Here is a 15,466-nt window from a genome sequence, read left to right as displayed (position 1 = left end):
ATTCAGTTTGAAGGACATTCTACAAAATACCTCACCAGGAGCTCTCAAACTGCCACAGTTATCAAATACAAGGAAAGTCTAAGAAACTCACAGCCAAGAAGGACCTAAAGAGACATGATAACTGAATGTAGTGTGGTATCCTTGATGGGATCCTTGAACACTTGGGCATTAGGTAAAAAAATAAGGTAATTTGAATAAAGTATGAGCTTTAGTTAGTAATAACATGTCAATGTTGGTGAATTAGTTATGACAAATGTACTATAGTTGTGTTAACAATGGGGGACATTGAGTGCAGTGTGCACACGCTCAGTCTTACCTAAAGTAGATATTCCCCGCTCGGTTACTTCTTATTCCTTCACCATGGTTACTGCCTTCATAGCAACTACTGTAGTCTATCATGATCTTTTTTATTTGTTTACTGCCTGCCCCTCCCATTAGATTGTAACCTTCACAAGGGCAAAGATCTTCTCTGTTCAGTCTGTTGCGTTCCCAGTATGTTGGAGGTTGCTATACATAGTAGATGATTAATAAATAACTGTTAAATGAATGAAGGAAGGAATTATTGAGAGTTGTTACCAAGACTTGAAGGATCATTGCAACTGGAGCAGAACTAACTCATTACTTTATGTTTATAAATAAGCCATACTTCATGCATTCTCTGAAGAGAGGTAGTAGGGAAAGTACCTTGATCTAGGCTCCATTTCTCTCTCCCTCTCTACCTCTTGTCTCCTTTCTTTCTTTCTTTCTTTCTTTCTTTCTTTCTTTCTTTCTTTCTTTCTTTCTTTTTCTTTCTTTCTTTCTTTCTTCCCTACTTCCTTCCCTCCCTCCCTTTCTCTCTTTCCTTCCTTCCTTCCTTCCTTCCTTCCTTCCTTCCTTCCTTCCTTCCTTCCTTCCTTCCTTCCTTCCTTCTTTCTATAATAAAAAGAATAATTTCGCCAAGCATCCTGTGAAGGGTAGCCTGGAGTTTCTTCTTGGAAGGTGTGTAAATAAGGGTGCTAACATGCATTTGTTGTTCATGCTGGGAAGTTCCTCACTTATCTTCATTTCTTAATTGAGTCAACTGGAAGAAATACATATTATCATGGATGTATACCATAAGAGACTCAGACTTTTGCTATTGAGATGTTGTCACTGAAGCAGAAACACCTAGGTACTATGGGTAAAGAAAGTCTCTGTGCACAGCTGGGGGCCTCCCCACCTCCTGGGATCACTGAAAGCAAGGGTATGACACAGAGGCTGGGAATCCTGAAAGTCACAAAAGAATAGTTGGATGATACACCCTGGGCGTAGTGTGTCATCCTACATGTTTCATGAAGAGCAGTGGTGGACAACTAAGAAGGATGGTACTTTATATGGTCTGTGTTAGTCTTTGAAGTATTTCTGTACTTTGATTGGTGTGTTCAATTTCTTCCATTAGGTTATTTAACCTGTAGTTTTCCAGATGATTTTTTTGATTGCCACCTATTCACTGTAGCAAGTTTTGTGAGATATTCTTTTTTTTTTAATTTTTTATTGTTACGTTAATCCCCATACATTACATCATTAGTTTTAGATGTAGTGTTCCATGATTCCTTGTTTGTGCATAACACCCAGTGCTCCATGCAGAACGTGCCCTCCTCAATACCCATCACCAGGCTAACCCATCCTGCCACCCCCCTCCCCTCTAGAACCCTCAGTTTGTTTTTCAGAGTCCATCGTCTCTCATGGTTCGTCTACCCCTCCGATTTCCCCCACTTCATTCTTCCCCTCCTGCTACCTTCTTCTTTTTTTTTTTCTTAACATATATTGCATTATTTGTTTCAGAGGTACAGATCTGAGATTCAACAGTCTTGCACAATTCACAGCGCTTACCAGAGCACATACCCTCCTCCCCAGTGTCTATCACCCAGTCACCCCATCCCTCCCACCCCACCCCCCACTCCAGCAACCCTCAGTTTGTTTCCTGAGATTAAGAATTCCTCATATCAGTGAGGTCATATGATACATGTCTTTCTCTGTTTGACTTATTTCGCTTTGTGAGATATTCTAAGACATATTAGGTGTGGTGTCTGCCATCAATGAGGTCAGCATCTGACTTGGGAGATAAAACACAAGGGCATGAAATGTGAGTAAGGTCCAATGCGAGACTATCCCTTGAAAGGGATGTTATCATAGAGGAGGGAGGGACAAGAGAAGCCACACAATGCTTCACGTGGAGGCAAAAACTGAGCTGGCCCTGAATGCATGGCTGTAAATTAATGATTCATAAATTAATTCAATATTTTTGAGATCTCTAGGCATCAAGCTAATGGAGATAGTTTCTTCCTCCAAAGAGGTCACAGTGTACTTGAGGGAGATAAATAAGGGCACTACAAGTGTTAAAGGTGCTGTGATGGAGTTATATACAAGATACAGAGGGAACACAGGGGATGGTGTGGTCACTTGTCCTCGTGTGGGGGTGGGGAGGGTGGGCAGGAAAGACTATTTAGATGAAGTGTCACTGAGCTGAATAGCTCAATAAAATACAGTTAGTATATGTTACCACAGTTACAATTCTTTTTCTTGTGATGAGAACTTTTAAGATCTCCTCCCTTAGCGACTATCAAATGTACAATACAGTATTGTTAACTATAGTCACCATGTGGTACATTGCATCACCAGGACTTATTTATTTCATAACCGGAAGTTTGTACCTTTTGACCCACTTCACCCTTTTTGGCCAACCCTTCATCCCCTACCTCTGGCAACCATGAATACATTCTCTGTATCTATGAGTTTGGGCTTTTGTTTTTAAAAATATGGAATGCTTCATGAATTTGCATGTCATCCTTGTGCAGGCACCATGCTAATCTCTGTATCGTTCCAGTCTTAGTAACCTGTGCTGTGAAGCAAACACTCCTTTCTTTTCAAATAATGAGAAAGTCATATGGCAACGTCTGACTTTAAAAAGACCTCAGAATGAAACCACCTTTGGGAGGGTGTGTTTCCCAAGTCAGAGACCCAAAGAACCCCGGCCCTCGGACTTTCTGTCCTACTTGGGAGAAGACAAGGATAACTGCTATCCCATTTTGTCATGCCCACGTTGCTCATTTTCACTTGCTGATTGAGAAGCAGCTAAAATCTATTACTGTGGGGTAAAAGCACCACAGAAACCTGTCCAAGGTGAGGACAAATGGCCCGAGAATTGAATAGAACTCAGGAGAATTAATGAATCAAAGTCAGTGCTCTTAGATATCTTAGATACTAATAATCCTCTTATTTTCTAGATACTGGGACAGAGGCTTGAAGGATGATAGTGACTTTCCCAGCTTACCGCTCCTAGAAACCATGTCTCCATGTCTCTGAATCTCAACCCCATGATGCTTCTTCCAGAGAACTATGGTAGATGCTCTGATGCCCGTTGCAATAACCCATAACTCCTCTCATCTTTCACACCCCCCACAGGTTTCTCAGACATCCTGCTTTCCTCTGTCGGCCCTATCTCCATGTCCTCACCTGATTTGTTTTTCTAGTGTCTTCTGACTCATTTTTTTTTTTTTAAAGATTTTATTTGAGAGAGAGAAAGAGAGAGAGCACAAGCAGGGAGAGCAGCAGAGGGAGAGGGAGAAGCTGGGCTCCCGCTGAGCAGGGAGCCTGATGTGGGGCTCGATCCCAGGACCCTGGGATCATGACCTGAACTAAAGGCAGACGCTTAACCGATTGAGCCACCCAAGCGCCCCTCACCTTTTCTTCATTATCCTCTTTCCTCTGCTTCTAAACACTGCAATACTGTAAAAGGATGAAAGAAACCTGAGAGTCTGTTTGGGATTTTCTTCTGGGTGTAATTGCAGAGTATGCCTGTCCCTTTGGCTCTTTATTATTATTATTTTTAAGATTTTATTTATTTATTTGTCAGAGAGAGAGCGCGCGCACAAACAGGGGAAGGGGCAGGCAGAACAGGCAGAGGGAGAAGCAGGCTCCCCGCTGAGCAGGGAGCCCTATGCAGGACTCCATCCCAGGACCCTGGGATCATGACCTGAGACACTTAACAGACTGAGCCACCCAGGCATCCCTGGCTCTTTACTTTTGGAATGAAAAGGAACAGCATCAATAACATCCCCTCTGCAGCAAGTGAGAGTTACAAATTCCCAAAATTTTTCTATGAATGATGGCAGTTTAAAAATACCCTTGCGGGTGCCTGGGTGGCTCAGTTGGTTAAGTGCCTTTGGCTCAGGTCATGGTACCAGGGTCCTGGGATCGAGCCCCGCATCGGGCTCCCTGTTCAGCAGGAAGCCTGCTTCTCCCTCTCCCACTCCCCCTGCTTGTGTTCCCTCTCTCGCTGTGTCTCTCTCTCTCTGTCAAATAAATAAATAAAATCTTTAAAAAAATACCCTTGCTAAAATTGGGTTAAATAGAGCAAATTATATGATATTCTTTTAATATGCAGTAATAATAGCTACCCACTTCCTTCAGATGGATATTTTATAGTTCCCATTTGTATTTTTTATTATCTATAAGTCTTAGGAAACATAGGACTTACCGATATAGAATCAAATAAAGCATTAAAAAATTAGTAGTAGCAATAAATGTTTCAAAAAAGTTTTTAATAAGAATGGACATTTATCAGTAGCATTAAAAAAAAAATCTGAAAACCAGAAAAAAATTATCTCCAAAGCTAGTCCTGTTCAATTCCACAAATATTTATGGAGTACCACCACTGCTAAACGAGCAGGGAAGGATAAAAATGGTAGAAAAAGGGTAGAACACAATCCTTTTGTATAATGAACATACAATTTTTATGAGCGGCAAGGCACTCTCCCTAGGTGTAATTTATCTCTTGATAGTAAATCAGCTGAGTCTAATAAATGCTAGCCACTGCACTAGGTGCTGGAAATTCAAGGATAAATGGCATATTCTCCATTCCCAAGACACTCACAACTATTGAATGTTTCTTTTCCCATTCAGATGAAGATATAAACGAAATGTATAAACTACCAGTGGGTTTCAAAACAATAAGATAGCCATCTCAATGCGAATCCCTAGTAAAATTCTGGAAACGCGTGATTAAATAAATAATTCGTAGGCATTTTGAAAAGCCTGGTGATTACTAAGAAGAGCTTGTATGAAGTGACCCAAGATAAATCATGCCAAATACACTTTCCTTTTAAAATAAGGCTTTTCGGGGCGCCTGGGTGGCTCAGTTGGTTAAGCCACTGCCTTCGGCTCAGGTCATGGTCCTGGAGTCCCGGGATCGAGTCCCGCATCGGGCTCCCTGCTCAGCGGGGAGTCTGCTTCTCCCTCTGACCCTCCCCCTCTCATGTGCTCTCTCTCTCAAATAAATAAATAAAATCTTTAAAAAAAAAAAATAAGGCTTTTCATAACATAATAAAATAATTTTAAAATTTTTTTTTTTTTTTTTTTCTTAAGATTTTATTTATTTGCTAGAGAGAAAGACAGCCAGAGAGGGAACACAAGCAGGGGGAGTGGGAGAGGGAGAAGCAGGCTTCCCGCTGAGCGGGGAGCCCAAAATAATTTTAAAATTTTAAAAATTTAAAAAAAGTAAAATTTATTTGAGAAACAAAAAAAAATAAGGCTTTTCAATGGTTAGATTTATATCCGTACTGTAATGTATTTTGATTGTATGAAAAGATTTGATAGGCTTTCCATGATATTCTTCTTGGAGAGATGGTTTATTACAGATTGGATGGTGAATTGGTTATTATTATTTTTTAAGACTTTATTTATTTTTATTTTGAGAGAGAGAGAGAGAGAGAGAAACAGCATGAGAGGGGAGAGGGTCAGAGGGAGAAGCAGGCTCCCCGCTGAGCCGGGAGCCCGATGTGGGACTCGATCCCAGGACTCCGGGATCATGACCTGAGCCGAAGGCAGTTGCTTAACCAACTGAGCCACCCAGGTGCCCCAAGAATTGGTTATTTTTTGATGCAAAATATACCAGTTCAAACTTAATGACTTACAATATCAATCATTTTCTTTGCCCATGTTTCTGTGGGTCAACATTTTAGGCTCGTTCGGCTGGGTAAGTTCTTCTGCCGGAATCACTAATGTGACTGCAATCATCTGGAGGATCGACTGGGGTTGGTCTAGGGAACCTTCTTGATGGCCTATCTCTAGGTGTTATCCTAGCCCCAACATCTTCATGTGACAGTCACAGGGCAGCAAGAGAGGACAGACACCAAAGGGTAAGTGTAAGCCTCTGCTTGCAATATATTTGCTAATGTCCCATTGGCCAAAGCAAGTCACATAGCCATAGGGGAAGGGGGCGGTGGTCATAATTGTGACAATGTACCACCAATGTTATTAATTGAACATATTTCTAGCTAGTTGGACAATTCCCAAATAGGAGGACTACCATAGATGCTCACTTGTTGTATTTTACCGTGGATATTGGTTAAAGATTTGGACAAAGGAAATGAAATATGATTGTAATTTTGATCATGCCACAAAACTATGATGAATAAAATCCTGAGGATGACTGTGGCAGTTTGGTTCACTTGGCCCAAACCAATTAAAAAAACAAAACAAAACAATATATCAGTGTTAAACGAAAAGTCCTACAGGGGCATCTGGGTAGCTCAGTTGGTTAAGTGTCTGACTCTTGATTTCATCTCAGGTCATGATCTCAGGGTGGTGAGACTGAGCCCCTTGTTGGACTCTGTGCTGGGTGTGAAGCCCGCTTAAGAGTCTCTTTCTCCGTCTCCCTCTGTCCTTCCGCCCCCACCCCCACTCATGAGTGCGCTCACTCTCTCTCTCTCTAAAAAAAAAAAGTCCTACATGTATGTTAGTAAAATAAATTGTGATCAGGCAGAATTGAAAGTCAAATGAAGTGATATGGAGATTTTATTTGATACCAAATTTATGAGAGGCTAAAGTGATCAAGGTCAATTGATAGAAATGTAGTTCACAGGTCATGATAAGTAACAGTTCCCCAGAACAAAATATTCTCAGTGCATTGTGTTTATTTTTGGGTGAAAATTTGTAGAAGGATATGGAGCTAGGGAAAATCTAGAAGGTGACTGGTGTGAGAGCATTTAAATATGATCTCCTGGATGGGGCGCCTGGGTGGCTCAGTCGTTAAGCGTCTGCCTTCGGCTCAGGTCATGATCCCAGGGTCCTGGGATCGAGCCCCGCATCGGGCTCTCTGCTCAGCGGGAAGCCTGCTTCTCCTTCTCCCTCTCCCTCTCCCCCTGCTTGTGTTCCCTCTCTCACTGTGTCTCTCTCTGTCAAATAAATAAATAAAATATAAATAAATAAATAAATAAATAAATAAATAAATAAATATGATCTCCTGGAGAGAAAACTGATGGAGTATTTGCTCTAGAGAAAAGAGGACTAAAGACTTAAGGAAGATACAAAATCTGTCCTAATACTTGGATACTTGGGAGAACTGTCAGGGAGAAGAAAGCTCTAGAGGGTCAAAATAGGATCAGTGGGAGGAAGTTGCTTGTAGATGGACTTTAGCTCAAACAAGTGTGTGGTACTTTAACAACCGGAGTTGTCCAACAAGGAATGTGGTGTCTTCCAAGTGAATGATCTCTCTCCTTGGAAGCTCAAGCAGAGTCTGGAACACTGAGATGCTGTAGAAGGGATTCTTGAGGAGTCAAGATTCAATGAGGCCCACTTCTTTTCCCATATTTTCACTTACTAAATTAAATAACATTTTCCTCCATTATTATTACCCTTTTTATTGCTGGGGTGCTCTTTAAAAGTTATGAACAGAATCATGAGTTTTCATTTTGGTTAACAAAACAAAAACATGTAAAAAAAAAAAAAAAGAAAAAGTCTCCCTTCCTTTGGCCAACTGCAAAGCCTTCCTTCCTTCCTCCCTTCCTCCCTTCCTCCCTTCCTCCCTCCCTCCCTCCCTCTCTTCCTTCCTCCCTCCCTCCCTCCCTCTCCTCCCTCCCTCCTCTCCCTTCCTTTCTTCCTTCCTTCCTTCATTCCTTCGTCCCTCCCTCCCTCCCTCCCTCCCTCTCTCTCTTTCTTTCTTTCTCTTGCCATTCAGGGCCTCCTTGGCCAACATTTTTGTTTGAAGATAGCTTAGTCTTTAGATTTTTTAAAATTTATTTATTATTTATTTTATTTATTATTTTTTAGAGATGGAGAGAGAGAGAGAGAGGGAGTGGAGGGGCAGAGAGAGAGGGAGAGAGAGAATCCTAAGCAGGCTCTATGTTGTGGGCTCAGTCTCACAACCCTGAGATCATGACCTGAGCCAAAATCAAGAGTTGGATGCTCAACTGACTGAGCTGCCCAGGTGCCGCTAGATTTTTAAATACTTGTGTTCTCATCCTGGATATATCAAACATGAAGACAATGGTACTTACTATGGGCTAATTGAGATAACCCATATAAAGTGCCTAGTATATAGCAGGTGTCCAATAAGTGTTGATTCTCCTGCATCCAAGCCCAGGACATCAGGCTGCCCTCCATGATACAGCTTTATTTCCATTACACAGTAGCATTCATCTCCTCCGGTGATCCTAGAATAGTGGGCCATGTCTCAGTTTGCTGAGGACATTCCTGGCTCATGCATGTTGTCCCAGCATAGTTATTAATAGCATCCCCATTCACTTTGAGCATCCGATTCCGACAAGCCATGGGATCATCCTACCTAGAACTTCTTCAGTGCCCTCCTTAGGGCATCTTTCAGTTCCTTGTTCCTTATGCTGTAGATCAAGGGGTTTAGAATGGGAGTGATGAAGGTGTAGACCACGGACACCACCCGGCCCATCTCAGGACAGTAGCTGGAAGTGGGGGACAAGTATATAAAGCTGGTGCAGCCATACTGCAGGAGGACCACTGAGATGTGAGAGGAGCAGGTGGAGAAGGCTCGGTGGCGCCCTTCCGCTGACCGGATCCGTAGAATGGCTGCCATGATGAAGACGTAGGAGAGGAAGATTAATGAGAGGGGGATGCTTAGGACGATGAAGCTGATGATGTACAGGGCAGTCTTGTGAACGTGTGTGTCTGCACAGGCCAGGTGTATGACCGCAGGCATGTCACAGTAGAAGTGGTAGATCTCATTGTTGTTGCAGAATGGGAGATGGAAGATTAAAATAGTCAGAGGCAGCGACAGCAGGAAACCCAGCACCAGGGACCCTACCGTCAGCTCCACACACAAGGGCCAGCTCATGATGCGGGTGTACCTTAGAGGGTAACAGATGGCCACAAACCGGTCATAAGCCATGACTGCAAGCAGGACACAATCAGCTCCACCCAAGAAGATGAAGAAAAACATCTGGGTCCCACATCCAGGGATGGAAACAGGAGTTTTGCCCATTGAAAGGAGGTTTGCCAAGGCCAGGGGGGCAATGGCAGATGTATAGAAGATTTCCAGAACTGCCAGGTTAGCCAGGAAGAAGTACATGGGGATGTGGAGGGAGTGGTTGATTTGGACAAGGACTGCAACTGTGGTGTTTCCACTGAGGCTGGTCAGGTACATCACCAGGAAGGCCACAAAAATCCCCACCTGGATCTTAGGGTCAGCGGAGAATGGACGAAAGAAGAACTGAATCTTTGCAGTTTTATTTATTTCTTCCATAGATAATGTATTTGATCTGGATAAAGGAAAGATGACATGCATCTTTAGGCACCTCCCATGCAATATGATGCATTTGTACTCCCCTGTTCAGTGTTAGAGCACTTTCTGAGGTACCTCAGCGATTATGTGCACACACTTTCATGTTAGTGCAGATCATGGAATATTATAATTTACACGTTTCCCACCCCTCACCTTTCCTCCTCTACCCTCAAGTACCAAAGCCCAAGAAATCCTCAGTGGTGGGGATCTGGATGCTCTTTGCTTTGATTTTGGTGCCTAGCACAGTGTCTGATATAGAAAGCTTTCCAAGGAGTATTTGCTGAATGAATTAATGAGTAAAGTCAATTTTTTTTTAAAGATTTTATTTATTTATTTGAGAGAGAGAATGAGAGACAGAGAGCACGAGAGGGAAGAGGGTCAGAGGGAGAAGCAGACCCCCCGCTGAGCAGGGAGCCCGATGTGGGACTCGATCCCGGGACTCCAGGATCATGACCTGAGCCGAAGGCAGTCGCTTAACCAACTGAGCCACCCAGGCGCCCCAAGTAAAGTCAATTTAAAGTTCAAAGTTACAAAATAGATAAAATAGGGTTTTAATTCATTATGTGAAACTTGAAACAAAAACATCTTAGGAAAGTGTCATTAGATGTATGTTATAATTTTAAGAGAGCCGTGCTACTGGTACACTGATAATGCAACACACATCGCAATTTAGCTCAACCCCGAGAGATGTCATTGACTCATCCTGCTTCCTCTCCTTTACCCAATTTGTTCCTAAATACTGATCGTTTGTCCTACAAAAATTTCGCATATCTATTGCTTTGGTCCTTTCCCACTGCCCCAGTCGGTCCTATCTGTTGTTATCTTACATTTAGGTTCTTGTGATAACCTCCTATCTCTTCTCCTGTTTTCCTTCCTCTTTCCTTCATCGTGCATCCTGCTCTCCATGATCACATTATCCATCTGCTTCAGTGCCTTCCTGTTGCTTATATGACAATCTTCGTGCTCCTCTCCTGATTATTCCAGTCTCTCTTGGACCTGACTGAGGCCAATCACACTATGGCCCCAATTATCCCTGTCATGTACCATATGGTCGACTCATTGACCTCTTCTCCATCATTCTCCTTCCTGTTTCACATACTTCTGTTCTCCTTCCAGTGAGAAATTTCATCTTCTCTCTTTTGCCTAATACAAATCCTGCCCAACTTTCAAATTCTAGGTCATGTTCCTCTTTTATGACGTCTTCCCAGGCCGCTCCAGTTTAAATCTCTCTCTCCTTTCTCTGAAATTCTGTGTTGCTCAGAGTGTTATGATTTTATTTTTTTTATTTATTTTTTATTTTTTATTTTTTTTTAGATTTTATTTATTTGAGAGAGAGAGACAGAGATAGTGAGAGAGAGAGCACAAGTGGGGAGGAGAGGGAGAAGCAGGCTCCCCACAGAGCAGGGAGCCCGATGCGGGACTCAATCCCAGGACCCTGGGATCATGACCTGAGCCGAAGGCAGACACCTAACCGACTGAGCCACCCAGGTGCCCCAGAGTGTTATGATTTTAGTGCTAATACGCTGTCTTCTACTGTATCTATTGGTTCTGTCCCAAATTATATTCTAGGTTCCCTGAGGACAGGGTATCTTATGACAAATTGTCATTTATTCCATGTTAAGTGCTAGGCATGGTGAAAAATGATTTATGTGCATTTGTTCACTTATTCCACAAAACTCCTTTAGGAAGTCTGTACTATTATCACCCCATTTTACAGATGAAGACACAGGCTTAAAGAGGTTAGGAAATATTTTGAAGTCACACAGGTAGAAAGTGGGAGAGCCAGGATTTAACACAGTCTACTTGACCACAGAGCTCTTTTTTTTTTTTTTAAAGATTTTATTTATTTATTTGACAGAGAGAGACACAGCGAGAGAGGGAACACAAGCAGGGGGAGCGGGAGAGGGAGAAGCAGGCTTCCCGCTGAGCAGGGAGGCTGATGCGGGGCTCAATCCCAGGTCCCTGGGATCATGACCTGAGCTGAAGGCAGACGCTTAACAACTGAGCCACCCAGGCACCCCTTGACCACAGAGCTCTTATGCTTAATCTAGGTTAATACTATACTGCCTCCCTCGATACTGCTTCATATTTCCTAAGTAGCTTTGTTATTTGATGATATTTCAGCCATAGGTAGAACTCTAGATGGTCTATGGTAAAAAGAGCACCTAAGATCTGAGACCAAAAATGTTAGATTACACTATTTTCAGACTTGAGAGGCATAATTACGATCTAGACTATTGTTTTATCTAGTAAGTGCTGCCCCTAACAATGCAACAAAAAGAATCTCCCTTATTTCTTGTTTCTTAAAAGATTTATTTATTTATTTGAGAGAGAGAAAGAGAGAGAGAGTGAGAGAGCATGAGCGGGAAGGGCAGAGGGAGAGGGAGAGAGAACCTTAGCAGACTCCGTGCTGAGCGTGGATCCCCATGCGGGGCTCTATCTCATGATCCTGAGATCACGACCCTGAAGATCACGACCTGAGCTGAAACCAAGAGTTAGATGCTTAACTGACTGCGCCACCTAGGTGCCCCTCTGTTCCTTCTTTTATAAGGAGCAGGGAGAAAGGGTTTGGTTAAAAACTATGATATTTGGGTGAAGATGGAGGGAGACTGGCTTAATTCATCCTTCATGAGAGAGAGCGGGAACAAAGAGAAGGTTCTCTGTGACCCAGGACCCAGTGTCCTGAGTGATGCCCAAAGAGTTTTCATAGGAGCCTACAGTTTTAATCTCCTGCTTTCTGGTGGCTAAGAGTCTAGTCCCAAAACCAACACAGTTGTTTTGGGTTGAACCAAACCTATGAAGGTGATACAAATGAATAAGTCATTTCATAAGGACACTAGAGATGAAAAGTCCCAATAGTGCCGTCTGCTCATTTTTTTTTCTCAGTTACCACCTCCTTCGGCAGAGGAAGTCCACCCAACCTCTTGGGCATAAGTCCACCTAATCTCCTCAAAGCACTTGTGTCTAAATGCAGTGCGTGGGCTACATTGGCTTCATTTTATTACAAGGTCTAGAAAAAGGAAAAGGAAATCAAATGTAGAGAAATACTATGAAAACCAGGGTTCTGAATAAGAAATCCGAGTACCACATTATCCAGCATATTATCTAACTATTCTCTTCATTTCTTTATGGAAAAGTTCCCCACTCATTGTGATATCTTCATTGTGACAAGATGAAGATATAAGTTAAGTTCTATCTGGAAGCTATATCAACTTTAGGTTATATCAAGTGCTTTTGTTACTGCAAAGAAGAAACCAAGTAGACACGTTTCAAAAGATGGTCTGGAGCTTTCAGATATTCCTTCTATATGATGTCAAAATATTGAAGCAAATGTTGGACATCGTGCAAACAAATAACTGAATGCTTTGCTGACAATTCTTTATATAAATCTGGAGTGATGGTGGTGGTTGTTTGGATCTGTTCATGCTTCCTAAACCAGAATGTGTATATTCTAGAGTCGTCAGGGTACAAAACTGTGTCCAGGACAAAATGAAGTCCCAGGATCAACATGGTGCAGTTTTCTTAAAAGGTCAATTTTAACTTGAAGGTTTTAGGAAAATTATTTCATATAAAAAAGTGGAGATATATACATAAAAGGAAGATCTGCATGAATTTTGGGGGATAAAAACATATTTCCAAGAGATTTCTTACTCCCGATTGTTCACCAAGTCCTTAATATAAATTGTCTCTCATGCTGATTAATTAGTACTTAAGTAGAAAAGTTTTAGATGTACTGATTTAGACCATGGATTGGCTATTACTCAATGAAAAATAATTTTCCAAACTTCCCAAATATACAATCCTGATTTGGATCAGCTCCTCCCTTATTATTCCAAAGAAAACAACTAAAGTAGTGGTCAACATTTTCTAAGATAAGTATGGCTCAGAGAAAACTCCCAGGGGATAGCTAGTCTTTGGAAAGATGGTTTATCATCTCCTGAGACTGTTTACCATCATGCAATGAAGAACATGGCTCCATGAGTTCTTTGTCCTTCATGTAATTCCTGTCCAAGTTGACTAGTGGCCACAGAAGGTCACATGCCCACAGAATCAGAGCTCCCCCAGGTTATTGGGTCCGTCTCTTCCAAAGAGATTGCCTGACTTGTCCAAGGTTGCACAGTGGGTCATTTTTTAATTCATCATTTAAATATACAAGGTACTGTAGGGGATGCAAAGATGATTCAGATGCCATCTCCTCTGTGGAGTCGCAGGGACAAGGCCGTTGGCCAGATTTTCCCTTATTCTTGTTCTGTTTAAAACTCTTGAATCCTATCTTCCCTTGTCAGTTTTGCTCAATTTAAATTGTAGACAACATTTATAACAAGGGGAGAAAAGGTAGTTAAAAAGTGGTCTTTTAACTAAGTTTGGTTATACAACCAAACAATCTTAGGACAATGCATATATAAAAAAAGCATATAACTTGGGGGAGATGATGCTTCCAAGAAAGATGGTAGAAAGTAGGCTATGTTGGAATAAATGACGTGTACTCAAATTCCAGCTTTGCTACTCACTAGTTTTGTGATCTTGCTAAGTCACTTGCCCTCTCCAAGACCCCATTGTTCAGAATAACACCTCATTCTTTACAAGGTTGTTGTGAGGTGAAAATGAAACGATGTCTGTACAAGAACCTACTGGAATGCCTGGCACATATTGACTGCTCAGTAAAGTATATTGATTCATTGATTCCTTCCATTATCTATCTTGAGACTGAAAAAGATTTAAATTGCTGAGTGGGTGGAATGCCTGGCAGGTCTACCTGATATTTTCTGGGAAAGATTTTATGTTCCACTTCATGTCCAACCAGACATCTGGTTCCACTTCTAGTTTCCTATGTCCCCTTATATTGCAGAATCCCTATTTAAATAGAACGAAGAATGACCACTGTCTCATAGATTAGTTGTTACAGTTAAAAGAGAGTTTATATAAAAATGCCTTGGACTTTAGGTATATCTGGCCTAATTGACCTACATGGCATATCTATCAGCACAAAGGTGGACTCACCTGAAGAGGAAGATAAAATCTTAACTTGGGAGTGTTGATAGTGGGAGGAATAGAGAAGGAAGAACAATGTTATAACCATCATTCTAGGGCAAAAGCCCTGTTTGGAGCACAGGTATTTGTGGCTTTTGGAGATACTCATACCAGCTGTAAGGTCTATTCCTACCTATTCAAAGAAAATGTCCAACATCAGCTATATCCAAACGAAAGATGTATTTGTCCTTACAAGACATTCTTGAATGACATTTTCTATATGTTTGAATATATATGGATTTCATACGTGAATTATGCATTCATAAATATCACTCATGAAATGAAATTCAAATTTCGTATACATCTATATATCTGAAGAGATTAGATGTCTGAAGAGACTCCTTACTTTCCAGAAGAGACTTCTGTGAGAGAAGGAGCCCCAGTGTGGTATCGCTTTACTGCTAACACGTGGAATCATATGGAATTTGTTTCTGAAAGCCAGTAATGGTAGCAGACAGGCAATTCCACATGGTTCAACATAATACTTTTATAAACGTATTTTGAGGGCGCCTGGGTGGCTCAGTTGGTTGGGCGACTGCCTTCGGCTCAGGTCATGATCCTGGAGTCCCGGGATCGAGTCCCGCATCGGGCTCCCTGCTCGGCGGGGAGTCTGCTTCTCCCTCTGACCCTCCTCCCTCTCATGCTCTCTCTGTCTCTCATTCTCTCTCTCTCAAATAAATAAATGAAATCTTTAAAAAAAACAACACATTTTGAATATGTCAAATGAAATATTCAGGCATTCGACAAAAAGCTATCCTCCTACTGCATACCAGTAGGTAACATTTACTGGGCACTCGTATGCTGTGCTAATCATTTTACAGGCATCATTTCACGTAAGTGGTCCTTCTCAACAGGTCAACAGTCAATATTCAACAGGTACCT

At 41.8% G+C, this 15,466-nt stretch overlaps 2 protein-coding genes and 1 non-coding gene across 7 annotated transcripts in view; 1 reads left to right on the top strand and 2 right to left on the bottom strand.

Moving 5' to 3' along the window:
* LOC118547243 (uncharacterized) overlaps positions 1–15,466 on the top strand; it is a 215,832-nt gene that overhangs the window by 28,395 nt on the left and 171,971 nt on the right. The window contains exons 4-5 of one of the 5 annotated variants that reach the window (XM_078057966.1): positions 3,246–3,360; positions 5,982–6,158. The exons of the other annotated variants lie outside the window; for them this stretch is intronic. Of the exons in view, the coding sequence (XP_077914092.1) occupies positions 3,246–3,265 (20 nt within the window). The 3' untranslated portion in view covers positions 3,266–3,360; positions 5,982–6,158. The remainder of the gene's footprint in view (positions 1–3,245; positions 3,361–5,981; positions 6,159–15,466) is intronic. 5 annotated transcript variants of the gene reach the window in all.
* LOC118547289 (U6 spliceosomal RNA) lies at positions 2,772–2,875 on the bottom strand. The gene has a single exon (XR_004923035.2). It is a non-coding gene; the product is annotated as a U6 spliceosomal RNA (small nuclear RNA).
* LOC118547244 (olfactory receptor 10V1) lies at positions 8,569–9,514 on the bottom strand. Its single transcript, XM_036110611.2, has one exon. It carries the CDS (start codon positions 9,512–9,514, stop codon positions 8,585–8,587), a length of 930 nt encoding a protein of 309 aa, XP_035966504.2. The 3' UTR covers positions 8,569–8,584.

Source organism: Halichoerus grypus, chromosome 11 (assembly GCF_964656455.1).
Source record: "Halichoerus grypus chromosome 11, mHalGry1.hap1.1, whole genome shotgun sequence".
NCBI classification, from domain to species: Eukaryota; Metazoa; Chordata; class Mammalia; order Carnivora; family Phocidae; genus Halichoerus; species Halichoerus grypus.
Note: the sequence above shows the minus strand (reverse complement) of the source record. Positions and strands in the feature narration are given on the sequence as shown.